Genomic DNA, 20992 nt, shown 5'->3' with positions numbered 1-20992 from the left:
CACCTATAAACCCGGTCGTTTAAGTTTACTTTGTTGCTGGAGGCTTTCAAAGAATTACAGTCCGTAACTACTAAGAATTTCCGTCCATGTAAGTAGTGTCGGAAATGCTTAACGGCGCTTACTACTGCTAGTGTCTCCAGTTCGTACGAATGATACCTAGATTCCGCGGGACTGGTCCTTTTACTATAATATTCGATGACTCTGTTTTCCTTTTCGACTCTATGCATTAAAATAGCTCCATACCCCTCCGAACTAGCGTCGGTATGTAGCTCTATGGGACGATTGGGATCAAATATCATTAACACCGGCGCGTCGGTCAGAACGGAAATTATCTGTTGTCTTATCTTTTCGTGCCGGTCCGTCCAAGTTATGTGCTTGTTACTAGAAGTGAGTGCGTACAAGGGTTTCATCACTTGCGAAAATTTAGGAATAAATTTTCGGAAGTAAGAAGCCAAACCTATAAACTGCCTAAGCTGTGTGACGGTCGACGGTGCAGGTAAAGAATTCAAAGCTTGTATTTTTCCCGGGTTTGGACGAACTTCTCCGTTACGAATTACATATCCCAAATAAAGTACCGACGTCTTCAGAAAAGAACATTTAGCGAAATTGAAAGAAAATCCGGCGTTTACGAGAGTGTTTAGTACAGTGTGCAACCTTTCTAGAGCTTGATCTATTGAGTCGGCGATTATTAGAACGTCGTCCAAATAAACAACGACATACGAATAAGCGAGGTCGCCTAAGGCCTTGAAAATGGCTCTCTGGAAAACGGCTGGTGCATTTTTCAACCCAAACGGCATCGTCACGTATTCGTATTGACCGTCGGGGGTAACGAACGCAGTATATTCCGTCGAGTTAGGGTGAATGGGGATCTGGTGAAATCCGCTAGCCATGTCCAGGCTAATGAAGTATCTCGCACTCTGCAATCTCGCGATTTGGTCAGCAATAAGGGGTAAGGGATACCGATCCGCGACCGTATTTTTATTCAGCGCTCGAAAGTCTACGCACAATCTGTCTGAGCCGTCCTTCTTCTTCACGAGTATTATAGGGCTCGCGAACGGCGAATTACTAGGTTTTACAATTTGTGCTTTAATTAACTCGTCTATCCTCTCGCGTACTATTCTTCGCTCTTCCACGCTAAGCCTGTAAGGGCTTCTCTGCACGGTGACGTTGGGATCGATTAGCCGTATTTCCAACTGGCCCGTACTGACGCGAGTACGCGGGAAACCCGTAATGAATGATTCTTTGAATTTTTCGAGAACAGAGATTAATCGATCTTTATAGTTACCGATCACATCAGTGTCAACCTCGTTAATGTTGACCGCATCTTCTGCGACTTTACCACAAGCGTTAACGACCTTTGTTTTACAAATAACGAGGCTATCTTGCGCGATATTTACGTCGAATCCCTGGCTCAAAATCTCGCGACCAATCATGATGTCGTATTTTAGGTAATCGTCAGCAAGGACATGAAAAACTATCTCCAATGTAAGATCGTTAATACGAACAGTGGACAAAATCTGAAGTGTACTCTTAATACAAGTATTCCCGATCCCCCGCATCACTACCACATCGGTTATTCTTTTGCCCGAAAATTTCGAGGCTAGGGACTCTTTGATTAACGAACACTCGGCCCCAGAATCAAAGTAAAATGGATACGACTCACCCAGATGGCTTAATCTACCAGCCGGAGCTTCTACTACACAGGAGTCGATCCGGCGTTCGTCAATGGAATCGTAGTTTCTTTTCCGCGATGATGGGCAATTAGGCGCGATATGTCCCTCCTCGTGGCATTTGAAGCAGGTCACCTTCGACGATGCGGCTGGTCGTTTTTCCTTCGGGTTTCGTATATCCTGCTCCTTCCCCGTTTGTGTTTGCAGGCGACACTCCGTTCTCCTATGTCCGTGAGCACCACAGCGGTAGCACTTAATCCGAGGAACTGATAGCCTGCTGCGTTTAGCTTCAGGTTCCGTTAGTGAATTTCTTGGCGAAAATGTCGGCTGATCGTTGTAAGGGAGAATCCTCATTTCATCATGAAATTGGTCCTCCGTCCTGATATTATTCGCGAGCGTTAGTCGCCGAAAGCGTCGATCTTGTGAACTCAGCATATAAAGGGCGAGGGCATTGATCACTTCGGGCATCGTTAGATCTTGCAACTTCATCTGCAGCATGGAGCGGAGGCGACTACCGTACGCTCCCGGAGATTCAGTCTCCGACGGTCGTTCTCTGGATATCCTTATTAACGCCGAAGCGGCTGTCTCTCTGCCACCAAAACGCGAAAGAAATTGTTCCTTAAACGTTGGCCAGGTAAGCTTTCCACCGCGCACCATTTGTGAAAGCCAATGCGCAGCAGAACCCCTTAGGGCGCGATTTAGAGCGGAAAGTAACGCACTCTCTTGCATCGGGTGGTCTTTCAAAATCAGATCAGCATGAGAGCACCACGCGGATGGATCGGCGCCCGCGCCTTCGGGGTCAAAACGTGGTAACGTTGCATCCTTAGATTCCGTACTCGGTCGTTGCTCCCCCGTTTTGTGCGCTAGCGTCTGAATTAACTCGCGCATAAGGTCCATTTGCCCTTGTAGCACTTTAAACGGTTCTGATCCCACTTCTGATGTCGGATCAGGATTCGAATTTTGGGCGCGCGACGACTCTTCATGTGGACTAGCCATCGTTTCACAAAGCCGAGATTTTATTTACACGTATATACAGGTCTATCACTAAGCTTAACAAATAATAAGTACAACTAATAATAAGTCTAACAAACACTAAGCCTAATGAATAATACGATCTACGAATAATTAAATTAAATAATACTATTAGCAATGTTTGAGTTCAAACGAATCCACGGTCACCGGGATAACTCCTTACTAAGCGAAACTAACTTAGACGCAAATGCGATCCTCGAAAACGCTCGATGTATCACTCTCCAAGGCAATCGCAAGAATGCCAGCCTCGTGGAGATTTTTCTCCCTGTACGATTGCATTTTGTTTTCTATACCCGTTTGGAAGCATCGAGAAGGTTCCAAACGCCGTTGCTAGGCACACTCGTTGGAAGCATCGAGAAAGTTCCAAACGCCGTTGCTAGGCAGTTTCCGCCTGGAGTTTTGATTACTAAATACAATGTATGTCCCATTGCATCGGCACCTCCGAGGCAACATCACACGTGGCTCGGCCCGCTCTCGAGGCCGCATGCCGCCACAACCACATTTCTCGGAAAACACATACAACCACTCCAGACCTCCGTTAGATAAAACATCCATCCCGTGACCGTGGCTACGTTCAGCGACCGATTGTCACCTCGAACCCAATCTCGCTTATTACAAATCTTAAACAATTACAACTATAATAAAATCTAGGCTAAGGTACTAGAGGATGTTCCCAAAATTTCCAAGGAAGGGCTTCGGCTTTCCTTTCATCTCCGACATATATATATATGTCGGAGATGAAAGAACAGCGGAGCCTTTGGAATTTTGGATAATCCCGCAACATTGTAACCTAGAGTCTACTATAGCTGTAATTGAACAATTGTAGTTATTCAACCCGATTGTAATTGTTCGAGAGTCGTGATAATGAGCTTGGGCTCGAGGCGACAGTCAGTCGCCGAACGTAGCCGCGGTCACGGGATGAACGTTTTGCCTAACAAGGTATGGAGTAATTCTATAGCTCTCCTTAAAAGAAATATTCGGGGCGACACGAGACAATAAACATTCCAACGGTTTCTGTCCCGTGGCTCGCCACGTGCAGACCCTATTCTTCGAGTAAGATGATTGCCAGATGTCGATGCGTCTCCGCAGGACATGTTCGGCTAGCCCGAGAGCCCGTTATAAATCTTAAGGTTTAGTTAACTAAAGTCCTTCAAACAGACAAACAGTCTTTGTCCCAACTACGGGAAGATAGGGGAGACATATTTTTCAACTAGTGGCGTCTCCCACTAGCAACTTTCCCTCGAGGGCGGCTAACATCCTTTTCTAACCACCGATATGGAGATTGACCAATTAGCAGCAACGCCAATTTCCCTTACTTTCTGAACGAAGGCTTTTCTCGACGAATCCGATGATCTCGTGTCCTTAGACACACCCCATTATAGTTTTCCTCTGTGGCATCATCGGGACAGGAAAGGCATTCTCGTTCGCGATCTCAATGATGAGAGGAGTAACCCTTTACGACCAGTGAATATCACGCATCCGACTTAGATTTTGTGAGTACGTTCATCTATCATCCCGTCGACCGCGGATTCGTTATTGAACCTAGGATCATTGTCATTAGTTTCTCGAGTGCCTAACTACCACGGTTACTTGTCCGGCTCTATAATAATCGTATTTGCACTAGCCGATGTCTCCTCTATTGCACAACGGCAACGTGTAACCCAAACGAAGATTCGTTTCACGCCCCTAACCCTAATTCTAATGTGCGCTCCGACATATATATATATATATTGAACACAAAACAAAATATATCAAAAAATTAATAATAATAAGGAACATCAAACAGCGAACCAACGAAATTGAAGCAGCTACACTAAATCAAAATCGAAGCAAGGAGCTCCGGGATAAAGTTCGCTGAACTCACGCATACACCAATAGCGCACAACAGGGGAAATTCCCTTTTTCCCAGAAGCATGGTGACGAAGATGTGCCTCCAAAACCTCTTCGGGAATTTCATTCGCAAAACGAACTTTCACGCAACGATCGGTATCAACGATTTCAACCAGAGGGGGTTCCCTCTCCAATACGACGGTCTCTGCATCGAAGAAATTCTCGTCGAAAGTAGCCAAATCGTCAAAGCCCAATTTCGACACGGCCTCGGCATCAATGTTGAATAGTTCCTCCAACCACTCTGATACTCGTGGTTTATCACAGGGCCGCATGCGTTTGATGGATCCTCCCGAGTCGCCCATGGGTTCTTCGGAATCCCTCTTTCGCTTGGGATGAGAACAACACGGTATATTCTAAATAAAACGAAACAGAACGAATCAAGCAGACTAAAAACAAGACTAAATACGTACCAGAGAAGTCTGGAAAGGAACCTCTGATGGAAACGACTCCGCAAACATTGTCCGAACGTCGATCACCGAAGCCTAGGGGAACAACAAAAAAGGGAAAAAACATTAAGATCACAAAACAACCATAATATGCGAATATCCAAACTTACGAAAAATAACTCAACGAAGGAGGTCCTTGTTGTGGGAGAGCAGCGGAGTTGCGCGTGTTGCCCGAGCAAACATTGAAATGATAATGATGCTGCAGCCACCAGCCCTTCCACGCGCCGAAGAAACACCGGTAATTCCCACGATACAGCACGTGGAAGTTTCTCGCGGAACGGACTAGATCAGCGTGGAATGCTTCAAATCTCCTAGACGCTAGCTCAGCAGAAACACAGGACTGATAGAAACTAAGTCGAAATACGGAATTTACATTTTGTCACGTACGATTCCAAGAAGCCCAAACTGCAACATCCCGATTCCCACGGAAGCGTACCCCCAGCGGACCACCACCCCGTGGGGGATGGCATTATAAATAAGCGTAGCAACATAGCGCAGCGTTCATTAGTTTGTTCATAATTCTTGCGATCGTTTGTTATTACCGCTCATTATTCTTTGCGTTCGTTATTGCGCTCATCACTGCGTTTAGAAATTTTGTATTGTATTTTGCGTTTCGGGGTCTTTAGTTTTTTCGGTAAAGAAAAGAGAGTCGCGACTAAGTAAAAGAAAATTTTATCTTTGAAGTCCTCATTTCATCGTTTAGACACAAACGCGCATTGTAATTGCGGTATTAATCCAGTTAGTAAATTGCTCAGTCTGTATTAAAATAGATAAATAAAGTAAGAGTTGATAATAAACTACATTCGAGTTCAAATAATAAACCCAACAAAAACTTCGACGACCACCGGAGCGGCTGAGGTAATGGCACCAGACAGCACCTACTCCTCAAGGTAAGAAAATTAATTTTGAAAATTTCCTTCTTCTCTGATAATCTCGTTGTCCTCGAGAATTGAGTTAGAACTTCCTATCATTGATCTCGTTTTATTTTCGTGAACGGTTTTGAAGATAGAATCATTGTTTAAACTTTAAACAAAGGAGTCGTCCGCTGTGTCGGCTTGTGCGAACGGTGTTTTCAGCTACTGAAACATCCGCTGATCTTCGCATTCCTCCTCCCACTGTTGGTAAAATATTACCCGTCTTTGGGCAAGGCTTGCGAAATCACACGAGTTCCACGCAGAGAGGATCGTTAGAATCATCCTCGATTATTAAACTCAAAAGGCAAGAAAATCGTGGTAACAGAATCCATCGTAGTAAATGAATTGAGTTTCGGTTCTAACGGCAAACTACTACAGCGAAATTAAAAGAGAAGAAGAAGTCAAACGTAAAAATAAATTTATATAAAACAACGAAAAATCTTACGTTCCTATCCAATCCAGCAACGCTAAAATATAAATATCCAGCTAATAAAATATATATACAATAACCTAAGCAATTCTACGTCGAAATAAAAATCCGTTCAACGAGGAAAAATATTCATTGTACCCAGCTTTAATCCTCTCCCGTGCTAGTATCCCTGCGCATAGCAGGTTAGCCGAAAAGTGAAATTCATTTACCAGTTGCATTAAGCGTCAGTTAACGCTACCCATTAAACGTAAAAGAAAATAATAAAAGTAAAATATTTTGAAATAGTCCTTAGACTATTTCTGGTGGCAGCAACTACCGTATTAATTAGAAATCTAAATCAGTATTAAATACACAGAAATATCATTTCAATTTATTTCCCTTCAGATTAAATACAAACTCAAACTATAAAAAAAAGAAAAAATTTTCAGTAAAATTTAAACTTAAGATTTGATCGATTTAAACAAACAAATTAATACGTAACATTTAGAGATATAATTTTTTTGGTGGCAGCGGTGGGATACGCTCCACGGAGGATTAAAGTTGGTTTAAACGATTCGCTCCAGAAAGGATTAAAGTTGTTACGATTATCGATAAAATATATACCTAAGAAATAATGTCGACTAAATTAGAATCGTTGGACAAAGACACGATCTTGATGTTATCGGAAAAACTTAAAGCATGGGATGCGAATTTTCGCGACATGAGTACAACAATGAATAAATTACAAGACGATGTGCGTTCACTGAAAATAAAAAAAGAAAGCAAGACACCCGTATCATCGCCGATAATTTCCCAAGCGATAATACCGATAGAAGTTAATCCCCAATCAATTAAGTTAAAAGATGCCATAGAGACAGTACCAGTGTTCGACGGACATCGACCCTCGGTATTTCGATTTTTAAAAGCATGCGAGCGCGCACGAAACATGGTTTCTAAGCATCAAGAATCTCAGTTAGTAAAATTATTAACGAATAAGCTTCGCGGACACGCATTTCTCGCCATAGAAGACACAGAAATAATAAGTTTAAACGATTTCGGGAATAAATTAAAAGATATGTTCGGTCCGGGAAAAACGGTTAACGAATATAAAGGGGAATTAGCTACAATATTTCAACGACCGGGAGAAGATATTTTGGACTACGTAGATCGCGTCAAAGATCTCAGACTGGCGATAATGAACGGGGAAAAATGCGAGTACGGCACCGTATTTCAAGATAGGATAGATCGAGACACGAGGGAAGCTTTCGTTAAGGGGCTCCCAAACGAGGTGTATTTACGAGTAAAGATAGCAGGATACCAATCCTTGGACGATGCGTACCGCCAAGCCGTGAAAGCAACACGAGAATCAAAACAAGTGAAAAATAGAATTCGATACCGACATCCGACACCTTCGGATAATTATAACCAAAACAACGTTCATCCACCATACAATAGTATTTATACTGTAAACAACCGCCAGAACTGGAGATTTGTACCGCCGTCGCGGAAACATCTAAACAACCCGGGAATAGAAGAAAATGTCAGGAAAGAAACAAGAGCAATAACTTGGGAAGAAAAACGCATAAATAAATACCTCGATAGAGATCTAAATCAAAAGAGAGATGCTGATCATTTCAATCAATCAACTTTTCAATGCAAACACCATTCCGTTACTGTGATAAGGGATAATGTCACGTTAAATAATAAGAGGACGCACGGTGCCATAGACAGGATCATGAGTGAGAAATTTTCTGAGTTACCAAACAAGATAAATAATATTAGTGCCAAAGAACTTTCAGACGAAGCAGAAACTAGGAAATTGAACGACGAGACGACAGGCAATGCTTATCCACTGCCTAACATCACAGAGATATTGGACCCGCTGGGAAGTGCAAATTGCCTCTCCACGTTCGACTTGGCAAAGATACAAAAGCAAGACTCCACGAATTTCGTGAATGTTTCAACCATAATAGGAAAAGAGATAGCGAGTGCATCTCACTCAAAAACTTCTATAAAACCATCAGAAGGAAACTTTATCGAACTCAAAGCCAAATCATTAAATTGCAAGGAAGATCACACTATAGAGAATAAAAATATAGCTATCCATAAATCCAAAACAGAATCTATAAGCAAAAAGGTTTGTAATAAAAATTCAAAGAATAATTCCAAATCTACCAAAAATATTCCTAAACGTTCCTTACAAATAAATAATAATTTAATTACAATAAGCACTTCCAGTGAAACTATTCATCCTGAAAAGGTAGAGGAAAATAAAGGTGTTGTGAATAAAGTAAATAAAGAAGAAAAAGGGGTAACTAAGGAAAAGGATTCTAAACATTTTCAAGCTGAAGAAACACAAGTTCAACGAGCTCGAAGAAATCAAAAGGGAGAAAATAGGGAATCACCAGTCGAAGATATATCTAAAAACTTGAATAAATACGCTAGCCATTGGATTATAATTGGATTAAAAATACTTTATTGGTTACTACATCTAATATTTGACGTAGGTAACATAGTAAGTAGTGCCGATCTTATGATTCCCCCAGGAAAATATGGATGGTATCACACTATACTATATACAAAATATTTTTGGGTTAATATGGTTGCGGCACTTTCAAAAATTTGTATCTTAAATGCTATTAGCAAGCAATTGGGTAATTGGATCAATGTAAGTAAACCTGCGTCTTGGCGCAAAATAAAAACTAAAATGAAGGAAAGGAACGAAATTCTCCCCGCACGAATTAGTTTCGGACATCTAGCCAAAGAACCTATTGGTGAAGTAACAATCGAAGAGAACACGGAACCAACATGCGCAGAATATCTCAAAGATCTGTTCAATAAAATTAACACTGTACGACGAATGGCAAGAGAAAATTTGATAAAGTCCAAACTAAGACCAACAATCGACGAATCAACCTTCAAGATTTTAAAACAGGAGACTCGATATATCTATTAAAAGAACCTAGTAAGGAAAATTCTCCCATCAATATATTAGACGACACAAAGTGCTAGAAATCTTGCAGAACAAAACGTCAAGATTGAAGTAAAAGGGATTCCGCGAACGGTGCACTTAAACAAGCTAAAACTAGCGCATAATCGAAATAAACAATGAATAAAGTGATTTCAGTGGGCAACGTAGTGCAGTAGTGTATGTTGTAGTGCTGTTCTTCGAATAATACAGATATCGAACACCTAAAAGGAAAAAGGGAAAATTATTATATGTGTTTCAATTATTGCTTAAATATAAAACGTGTTAACTCAATTCATTGTTCACAGTTAACTATTGAAAGTGAAAGTTACCTTGTGAACAAGTGATCAACATACAAGGAAGTGTACGTGCAAGTATAGGTTATGGATCGTTGTTCGTGGAACATAATGTATGACAGCTACCTAAAATAAGTGAATAAATTAGTCTCAATTGTCTCAGTGCAAAATACGAGGTTACTAAGTGTTATAACTATATTGTGGATAAATCAAAAGGAAGTGTCACACTGTTCGTCGAATAATACAGATAGCGAAAACCTAAAAAAGAAAAAAAAAGGAAAATTATCATGTGTACTCCAATTATTGTTTGAATATACAACGTGTTGATTCAATAAAATTAAAAGAGTGAAAGTGAAAGTTACCTTGTGAACAAGTAATCATCATACGAGAAGGTTTACGTGCAAAATAGGTTATGGATCTCTGTTTGCGAAACACCATGTACAACAGCCAGCTGAAAAATAAATGAACCAATTAACTTCAATTGCGTTAATGCAAAATACAACAGTACTAAATGTTATAACAATACTGTGGAAGCATTGCCCTGTTCATCGAACAACACAGATGGCGGAAACCTAAAAAGAAAAGAAGTTTATTACAAGTGCTCCAATTACTGTTTGAATGTGAAACGAGCTAGTTCAACGAATAACTAAAACGGTGAAAGTGCAACTTACCTCATGAACAATTAATCACCATACAAGGAAGCGTACACGCATGAATTTCGCAGATTAACAAGAAGAAATAAAATAGTTGATAAAGTATAGAAAGCGGTTAGAAAATAATCAAGATAGATTAATTGAGAGTTAGTAATAAATGTAACCGGAGTAAAGGGATATTTGGTTATGTATTAATCTACGTAGTATTGTGATGTTAATTTGTAATGCACAATAGCGGTCGCACATACAATGCATTATATATATATATTAAATTAAATAAATTAAACACCACCTTTATGACCACAGATATAAGACGATTGAAGGCAGCCGTAGTAAGTATCCAAGGCATATCAAAGAATCGGACGATGTTGCGGGAACGATCCAGGTAAGTGATGCAGCATCGAAAGAGTAGAATCTGAAGAATTACAGACAATGGTAATCTAACAAGTAGATTTTAATCATTAATAAAGAAACCAATTCATATCATACACAAAATAATAGCAAATAGCAAGTACATGCGATAATAAATTAATAGGGACAATAAGAAAGGTTAATAAACACAGGAATAGGTTAGAAATTAATCAAGATAGACTAACTAAATATTAACAACATGACTGAATTCGGTGCAAAAGAATAAAGTTACGCTACACAAAATATCTGGTAACACAATACACAAAAAACATTAACTAAATTAAACAAGACTTATATAAATGCAAGTCACGTATAATCAAAACAATGACTATCGAAATTCGATAACAATACAATCCATGCTATCACATTAAGGTAGCACACGGTATTGACACACACAATATCATGAAACACAAAACAATATTACAAAAACACTACTAAGTAAAATTATAGTGATTAACAATTAATTAACTATTTCAACGACACGCTACTGTTGACATTAAACCAATGCCATACCAAAGATACACGCGAGCGGCCATGTTGAAAAATTCGTCGCGCGCACATACAAATAATAGCCAATACAATGTAATACAGCATCATAATAGCAATGTTAGGTACTAAAAAAAAAAAAAAAAAAACAACAACAAGAAAAAAAAGGAGAGAGAGTTAAGGAAAATACATATAATAAATAACAACTAACATAATCATAACATATTATATATGTCGGATCAGGATTCGAATTTTGGGCGCGCGACGACTCTTCATGTGGACTAGCCATCGTTTCACAAAGCCGAGATTTTATTTACACGTATATACAGGTCTATCACTAAGCTTAACAAATAATAAGTACAACTAATAATAAGTCTAACAAACACTAAGCCTAATGAATAATACGATCTACGAATAATTAAATTAAATAATACTATTAGCAATGTTTGAGTTCAAACGAATCCACGGTCACCGGGATAACTCCTTACTAAGCGAAACTAACTTAGACGCAAATGCGATCCTCGAAAACGCTCGATGTATCACTCTCCAAGGCAATCGCAAGAATGCCGGCCTCGTGGAGATTTTTCTCCCTGTACGATTGCATTTTGTTTTCTATCCCCGTTTGGAAGCATCGAGAAGGTTCCAAACGCCGTTGCTAGGCACACTCGTTGGAAGCATCGAGAGAGTTCCAAACGCCGTTGCTAGGCAGTTTCTGCCTGGAGTTTTGGTTACTAAATACAATGTATGTCCCATTGCATCGGCACCTCCGAGGCAACATCACACGTGGCTCGGCCCGCTCTCGAGGCCGCATGCCGCCACAACCACACTTCTCGGAAAACACATACAACCACTCCAGACCTCCGTTAGATAAAACATCCATCCCGTGACCGTGGCTACGTTCAGCGACCGATTGTCACCTCGAACCCAATCTCGCTTATTACAAATCTTAAACAATTACAACTATAATAAAATCTAGGCTAAGGTACTAGAGGATGTTCCCAAAATCTCCAAGGAAGGGCTTCGGCTTTCCTTTCATCTCCGACACGGCCATCCTGACTATCACACGTCCTCGGGTGTACCTTCGTCAACAAAACAAAAGGAAACAAGATTAGTGTCATTGTGATTAGCATTCAAAGTGCCAGTTGCATTCTGCGTGCTTTCAGTCGGGTCGTAATGACATGACGGACCATTCTCGATTTCACACCCAAATGGGTCTCATCCTTCGAATCGCACATACTCTCAAAGTTCGTTACATAACCAGCTTCGTAACACGATCGCTGTCAACACTAGACCGCCTCCAGCCTCGTGACATTGTCACTGTCGGTACTAGACCAGCTCCAGCTTCGTGACATCGTCGCTGTCGGTACTAGACCAGCTCCAAATCCGTGACATTGTCGCTGTCGGTACTAGACCAGCTCCAACCTCGTGACATTGTCGCTATCGGTACTAAACCAGCTTCAACCTCGTGGCATTGTCGCTGTCGGTACTAAACCGGCTCCCAGCTTCGTGACATCGTCGCTGTCGGTACTAAACCGGCTCCCAGCTTCGTGACATCGTCGCTGTCGGTACTAAACCGGCTCCCAGCTTCGTGACATCGTCACTCCCAGTGCCTGACCGCACTGAACTCCGTCCCATGGCCGCACCTGGGCTCATATAATTCTACGATCCTCTGGGATCGGGGTACTCGCATCGCCATGGTCACTGTTCTCGTCATCACAACAGACATCCAACTCCGCAGGAATGCGACTATCCGGCATTTTCCTTAACCTGTCATGACTGTACTTGTATGACCTTTTCCCATCCAGTGTTTTCAAGGTATATCGGTCTCCTCCCAGGACCTCCGATATCACAAACGGACCCCTGAATTTTGGATCCAATTTTGTCTGGTTCCTTTCTTCATTTTGGCGTAGTACCAAATCACCAGGATTAAACCTAACTACTTTAGCTTTGGTTTTATCGAATCTCTCTTTGTCATACCTAGCACTAGTTTCCATCTCTTTTATTGCCTGTTGTCTTACACTGGAGATATCTATTTCTTTTTCCTCGATGTTATCAGGTAGTAATAAGTCATACGGTCTTGCTGCTCTACCAATCAATAACTCTAAAGGACTCGATTTGGTTACGCGGTTGATGGTGCAATTCAAAGCCAATTGCATCTCCCCGATCGCGTCTTGCCACGAACGCCCGGTCGTTTCCACCGTTGTGAACATATTTTTTAACGTGCTCATAACACGCTCTACTTGCCCATTGGCCCTACTTGCACCGGTCGCGATCAAATGAACTTTGATTTGTTTGCTTGCACAGAATTCTTGAAACTCCCGGCCCGTGAAACATCTACCCTGATCTGCTATTATTCGACAGGGACTACCGAACAAAAACACGGCGGACTTAAGTGCCTTGATAACGCTGAGCGAATCCAATTTGCGTGTGTGATATAAGTGCACGAATTTCGTAAAGGCATCGATCAAGACGACGACATACTCTTTCGAGTCATTCTTGCCACTCAGCTTGCCCGTTATGTCCATATGCACCGTATGCCACGGTATGCCGGTCTTAGGTATAGGATGCAGTTCAGCCTGTATTTTACCTGAACTAGCCTTCGAAACTCTACAAGCATGGCAGTTCTCGACAAACTTGCGAACATACTTCGCCATTCCCTCGAACCAATAATACTCATAGAGCTTCTCGAGCGTTTTATCCCATCCTAAGTGCATAATTGACTGATGCACATGGTTGATGACGGACCATCTAAAACCTCTCGGAACAATGGGTAAGCAAAGGGTTCTGCCCTTTCGTTGTACTTTACGGTAAAGTGTACCGGATCGCAGTTCGTAGGTATTCGCGATATCTTCCGCGAGCTCTTCGTTCTGTAATTTATTAACGATTTCGGAGATTTGCGGATCGCGACGTTGTTCCGCTAATAGCCAGTCTTCGGAGATCTCGGCCAGATTAATCTCTTTCTCTGCGACCTTGTCTATCATACGGCGATTCAAGTCTACGGGGTTTCGCGAAAAGAAATCTACGTGGGCCATTCGTTTACCCTCTCGATACATGATGTCAAAATCGAATGTTTGCAAATAAGCCCACCACCTATAAACCCGGTCGTTTAAGTTTACTTTGTTGCTGGAGGCTTTCAAAGAATTACAGTCCGTAACTACTAAGAATTTCCGTCCATGTAAGTAGTGTCGGAAATGCTTAACGGCGCTTACTACTGCTAGTGTCTCCAGTTCGTACGAATGATACCTAGATTCCGCGGGACTGGTCCTTTTACTATAATATTCGATGACTCTGTTTTCCTTTTCGACTCTATGCATTAAAATAGCTCCATACCCCTCCGAACTAGCGTCGGTATGTAGCTCTATGGGACGATTGGGATCAAATATCATTAACACCGGCGCGTCGGTCAGAACGGAAATTATCTGTTGTCTTATCTTTTCGTGCCGGTCCGTCCAAGTTATGTGCTTGTTACTAGAAGTGAGTGCGTACAAGGGTTTCATCACTTGCGAAAATTTAGGAATAAATTTTCGGAAGTAAGAAGCCAAACCTATAAACTGCCTAAGCTGTGTGACGGTCGACGGTGCAGGTAAAGAATTCAAAGCTTGTATTTTTCCCGGGTTTGGACGAACTTCTCCGTTACGAATTACATATCCCAAATAAAGTACCGACGTCTTCAGAAAAGAACATTTAGCGAAATTGAAAGAAAATCCGGCGTTTACGAGAGTGTTTAGTACAGTGTGCAACCTTTCTAGAGCTTGATCTATTGAGTCGGCGATTATTAGAACGTCGTCCAAATAAACAACGACATACGAATAAGCGAGGTCGCCTAAGGCCTTGAAAATGGCTCTCTGGAAAACGGCTGGTGCATTTTTCAACCCAAACGGCATCGTCACGTATTCGTATTGACCGTCGGGGGTAACGAACGCAGTATATTCCGTCGAGTTAGGGTGAATGGGGATCTGGTGAAATCCGCTAGCCATGTCCAGGCTAATGAAGTATCTCGCACTCTGCAATCTCGCGATTTGGTCAGCAATAAGGGGTAAGGGATACCGATCCGCGACCGTATTTTTATTCAGCGCTCGAAAGTCTACGCACAATCTGTCTGAGCCGTCCTTCTTCTTCACGAGTATTATAGGGCTCGCGAACGGCGAATTACTAGGTTTTACAATTTGTGCTTTAATTAACTCGTCTATCCTCTCGCGTACTATTCTTCGCTCTTCCACGCTAAGCCTGTAAGGGCTTCTCTGCACGGTGACGTTGGGATCGATTAGCCGTATTTCCAACTGGCCCGTACTGACGCGAGTACGCGGGAAACCCGTAATGAATGATTCTTTGAATTTTTCGAGAACAGAGATTAATCGATCTTTATAGTTACCGATCACATCAGTGTCAACCTCGTTAATGTTGACCGCATCTTCTGCGACTTTACCACAAGCGTTAACGACCTTTGTTTTACAAATAACGAGGCTATCTTGCGCGATATTTACGTCGAATCCCTGGCTCAAAATCTCGCGACCAATCATGATGTCGTATTTTAGGTAATCGTCAGCAAGGACATGAAAAACTATCTCCAATGTAAGATCGTTAATACGAACAGTGGACAAAATCTGAAGTGTACTCTTAATACAAGTATTCCCGATCCCCCGCATCACTACCACATCGGTTATTCTTTTGCCCGAAAATTTCGAGGCTAGGGACTCTTTGATTAACGAACACTCGGCCCCAGAATCAAAGTAAAATGGATACGACTCACCCAGATGGCTTAATCTACCAGCCGGAGCTTCTACTACACAGGAGTCGATCCGGCGTTCGTCAATGGAATCGTAGTTTCTTTTCCGCGATGATGGGCAATTAGGCGCGATATGTCCCTCCTCGTGGCATTTGAAGCAGGTCACCTTCGACGATGCGGCTGGTCGTTTTTCCTTCGGGTTTCGTATATCCTGCTCCTTCCCCGTTTGTGTTTGCAGGCGACACTCCGTTCTCCTATGTCCGTGAGCACCACAGCGGTAGCACTTAATCCGAGGAACTGATAGCCTGCTGCGTTTAGCTTCAGGTTCCGTTAGTGAATTTCTTGGCGAAAATGTCGGCTGATCGTTGTAAGGGAGAATCCTCATTTCATCATGAAATTGGTCCTCCGTCCTGATATTATTCGCGAGCGTTAGTCGCCGAAAGCGTCGATCTTGTGAACTCAGCATATAAAGGGCGAGGGCATTGATCACTTCGGGCATCGTTAGATCTTGCAACTTCATCTGCAGCATGGAGCGGAGGCGACTACCGTACGCTCCCGGAGATTCAGTCTCCGACGGTCGTTCTCTGGATATCCTTATTAACGCCGAAGCGGCTGTCTCTCTGCCACCAAAACGCGAAAGAAATTGTTCCTTAAACGTTGGCCAGGTAAGCTTTCCACCGCGCACCATTTGTGAAAGCCAATGCGCAGCAGAACCCCTTAGGGCGCGATTTAGAGCGGAAAGTAACGCACTCTCTTGCATCGGGTGGTCTTTCAAAATCAGATCAGCATGAGAGCACCACGCGGATGGATCGGCGCCCGCGCCTTCGGGGTCAAAACGTGGTAACGTTGCATCCTTAGATTCCGTACTCGGTCGTTGCTCCCCCGTTTTGTGCGCTAGCGTCTGAATTAACTCGCGCATAAGGTCCATTTGCCCTTGTAGCACTTTAAACGGTTCTGATCCCACTTCTGATGTCGGATCAGGATTCGAATTTTGGGCGCGCGACGACTCTTCATGTGGACTAGCCATCGTTTCACAAAGCCGAGATTTTATTTACACGTATATACAGGTCTATCACTAAGCTTAACAAATAATAAGTACAACTAATAATAAGTCTAACAAACACTAAGCCTAATGAATAATACGATCTACGAATAATTAAATTAAATAATACTATTAGCAATGTTTGAGTTCAAACGAATCCACGGTCACCGGGATAACTCCTTACTAAGCGAAACTAACTTAGACGCAAATGCGATCCTCGAAAACGCTCGATGTATCACTCTCCAAGGCAATCGCAAGAATGCCGGCCTCGTGGAGATTTTTCTCCCTGTACGATTGCATTTTGTTTTCTATCCCCGTTTGGAAGCATCGAGAAGGTTCCAAACGCCGTTGCTAGGCACACTCGTTGGAAGCATCGAGAGAGTTCCAAACGCCGTTGCTAGGCAGTTTCTGCCTGGAGTTTTGGTTACTAAATACAATGTATGTCCCATTGCATCGGCACCTCCGAGGCAACATCACACGTGGCTCGGCCCGCTCTCGAGGCCGCATGCCGCCACAACCACACTTCTCGGAAAACACATACAACCACTCCAGACCTCCGTTAGATAAAACATCCATCCCGTGACCGTGGCTACGTTCAGCGACCGATTGTCACCTCGAACCCAATCTCGCTTATTACAAATCTTAAACAATTACAACTATAATAAAATCTAGGCTAAGGTACTAGAGGATGTTCCCAAAATCTCCAAGGAAGGGCTTCGGCTTTCCTTTCATCTCCGACACGGCCATCCTGACTATCACACGTCCTCGGGTGTACCTTCGTCAACAAAACAAAAGGAAACAAGATTAGTGTCATTGTGATTAGCATTCAAAGTGCCAGTTGCATTCTGCGTGCTTTCAGTCGGGTCGTAATGACATGACGGACCATTCTCGATTTCACACCCAAATGGGTCTCATCCTTCGAATCGCACATACTCTCAAAGTTCGTTACATAACCAGCTTCGTAACACGATCGCTGTCAACACTAGACCGCCTCCAGCCTCGTGACATTGTCACTGTCGGTACTAGACCAGCTCCAGCTTCGTGACATCGTCGCTGTCGGTACTAGACCAGCTCCAAATCCGTGACATTGTCGCTGTCGGTACTAGACCAGCTCCAACCTCGTGACATTGTCGCTATCGGTACTAAACCAGCTCCAACCTCGTGGCATTGTCGCTGTCGGTACTAAACCGGCTCCCAGCTTCGTGACATCGTCGCTGTCGGTACTAAACCGGCTCCCAGCTTCGTGACATCGTCGCTGTCGGTACTAAACCGGCTCCCAGCTTCGTGACATCGTCGCTGTCGGTACTAAACCGGCTCCCAGCTTCGTGACATCGTCGCTGTCGGTACTAAACCGGCTCCCAGCTTCGTGACATCGTCGCTGTCGGTACTAAACCGGCTCCCAGCTTCGTGACATCGTCACTCCCAGTGCCTGACCGCACTGAACTCCGTCCCATGGCCGCACCTGGGCTCATATAATTCTACGATCCTCTGGGATCGGGGTACTCGCATCGCCATGGTCACTGTTCTCGTCATCACAACAGACATCCAACTCCGCAGGAATGCGACTATCCGGCATTTTCCTTAACCTGTCATGACTGTACTTGTATGACCTTTTCCCATCCAGTGTTTTCAAGGTATATCGGTCTCCTCCCAGGACCTCCGATATCACAAACGGACCCCTGAATTTTGGATCCAATTTTGTCTGGTTCCTTTCTTCATTTTGGCGTAGTACCAAATCACCAGGATTAAACCTAACTACTTTAGCTTTGGTTTTATCGAATCTCTCTTTGTCATACCTAGCACTAGTTTCCATCTCTTTTATTGCCTGTTGTCTTACACTGGAGATATCTATTTCTTTTTCCTCGATGTTATCAGGTAGTAATAAGTCATACGGTCTTGCTGCTCTACCAATCAATAACTCTAAAGGACTCGATTTGGTTACGCGGTTGATGGTGCAATTCAAAGCCAATTGCATCTCCCCGATCGCGTCTTGCCACGAACGCCCGGTCGTTTCCACCGTTGTGAACATATTTTTTAACGTGCTCATAACACGCTCTACTTGCCCATTGGCCCTACTTGCACCGGTCGCGATCAAATGAACTTTGATTTGTTTGCTTGCACAGAATTCTTGAAACTCCCGGCCCGTGAAACATCTACCCTGATCTGCTATTATTCGACAGGGACTACCGAACAAAAACACGGCGGACTTAAGTGCCTTGATAACGCTGAGCGAATCCAATTTGCGTGTGTGATATAAGTGCACGAATTTCGTAAAGGCATCGATCAAGACGACGACATACTCTTTCGAGTCATTCTTGCCACTCAGCTTGCCCGTTATGTCCATATGCACCGTATGCCACGGTATGCCGGTCTTAGGTATAGGATGCAGTTCAGCCTGTATTTTACCTGAACTAGCCTTCGAAACTCTACAAGCATGGCAGTTCTCGACAAACTTGCGAACATACTTCGCCATTCCCTCGAACCAATAATACTCATAGAGCTTCTCGAGCGTTTTATCCCATCCTAAGTGCATAATTGACTGATGCACATGGTTGATGACGGACCATCTAAAACCTCTCGGAACAATGGGTAAGCAAAGGGTTCTGCCCTTTCGTTGTACTTTACGGTAAAGTGTACCGGATCGCAGTTCGTAGGTATTCGCGATATCTTCCGCGAGCTCTTCGTTCTGTAATTTATTAACGATTTCGGAGATTTGCGGATCGCGACGTTGTTCCGCTAATAGCCAGTCTTCGGAGATCTCGGCCAGATTAATCTCTTTCTCTGCGACCTTGTCTATCATACGGCGATTCAAGTCTACGGGGTTTCGCGAAAAGAAATCTACGTGGGCCATTCGTTTACCCTCTCGATACATGATGTCAAAATCGAATGTTTGCAAATAAGCCCACCACCTATAAACCCGGTCGTTTAAGTTTACTTTGTTGCTGGAGGCTTTCAAAGAATTACAGTCCGTAACTACTAAGAATTTCCGTCCATGTAAGTAGTGTCGGAAATGCTTAACGGCGCTTACTACTGCTAGTGTCTCCAGTTCGTACGAATGATACCTAGATTCCGCGGGACTGGTCCTTTTACTATAATATTCGATGACTCTGTTTTCCTTTTCGACTCTATGCATTAAAATAGCTCCATACCCCTCCGAACTAGCGTCGGTATGTAACTCTATGGGCCGATTGGGATCAAATATCATTAACACCGGCGCGTCGGTCAGAACGGAAATTATCTGTTGTCTTATCTTTTCGTGCCTGTCCGTCCAAGTTATGTGCTTGTTACTAGAAGTGAGTGCGTACAAGGGTTTCATCACTTGCGAAAATTTAGGAATAAATTTTCGGAAGTAAGAAGCCAAACCTATAAACTGCCTAAGCTGTGTGACGGTCGACGGTGCAGGTAAAGAATTCAAAGCTTGTATTTTTCCCGGGTTTGGACGAACTTCTCCGTTACGAATTACATATCCCAAATAAAGTACCGACGTCTTCAGAAAAGAACATTTAGCGAAATTGAAAGAAAATCCGGCGTTTACGAGAGTGTTTAGTACAGTGTGCAACCTTTCTAGAGCTTGATCTATTGAGTCGGCGATTATTAGAACGTCGTCCAAATAAACAACGACATACGAATAAGCGAGGTCGCCTAAGGCCTTGAAAATGGCTCTCTGGAAAACGGCTGGTGCATTTTTCAACCCAAACGGCATCGTCACGTATTCGTATTGACCGTCGGGGGTAACGAACGCAGTATATTCCGTCGAGTTAGGGTGAATGGGGATCTGGTGAAATCCGCTAGCCATGTCCAGGCTAATGAAGTATCTCGCACTCTGCAATCTCGCGATTTGGTCAGCAATAAGGGGTAAGGGATACCGATCCGCGACCGTATTTTTATTCAGCGCTCGAAAGTCTACGCACAATCTGTCTGAGCCGTCCTTCTTCTTCACGAGTATTATAGGGCTCGCGAACGGCGAATTACTAGGTTTTACAATTTGTGCTTTAATTAACTCGTCTATCCTCTCGCGTACTATTCTTCGCTCTTCCACGCTAAGCCTG

The 20992-nt window shown here is 43.0% G+C and overlaps 1 protein-coding gene across 2 annotated transcripts; it reads right to left on the bottom strand.

Annotated features, from left to right (window-relative positions):
* Positions 1-4510: 4510 nt before the first annotated feature.
* On the bottom strand, positions 4511-5211 carry LOC143302759 (uncharacterized). Of its 2 annotated transcripts, XM_076618989.1 has the most exons (3): positions 5149-5211; positions 5003-5074; positions 4511-4945 (listed from the first exon to the last, which is right to left on the bottom strand). In XM_076618989.1, the coding sequence occupies exons 2-3, from the start codon at positions 5048-5050 to the stop codon at positions 4511-4513; spliced, it is 483 nt and encodes a 160-aa protein (XP_076475104.1). In that variant the 5' UTR covers positions 5051-5074; positions 5149-5211. The 2 variants fall into 2 exon arrangements, with proteins under 2 accessions (XP_076475104.1, XP_076475105.1); XM_076618990.1 differs by lacking the exon at positions 5149-5211 and having other exon boundaries at positions 4511-4918; positions 5003-5068.
* Positions 5212-20992: the final 15781 nt, after the last annotated feature.

The sequence above is a fragment of the Bombus vancouverensis genome, chromosome 5 (genome assembly GCF_051014615.1).
Source record: "Bombus vancouverensis nearcticus chromosome 5, iyBomVanc1_principal, whole genome shotgun sequence".
Classification (NCBI taxonomy): Eukaryota; Metazoa; Arthropoda; class Insecta; order Hymenoptera; family Apidae; genus Bombus; species Bombus vancouverensis.
This window is presented reverse-complemented; position numbering and strand designations above follow the sequence as displayed.

Coding starts and splice junctions, on each gene's coding strand:
- LOC143302759 (XM_076618989.1), bottom strand. CDS start 5,050: ATGTTTGCGGAGTCGTTTCCATCAGAGGTTCCTTTCCAGACTTCTCTG. Junction 4,946..5,002: donor TTCCTTTCCAGACTTCTCTG/GTACGTATTTAG, acceptor CGTTTTATTTAG/AATATACCGTGTTGTTCTCA.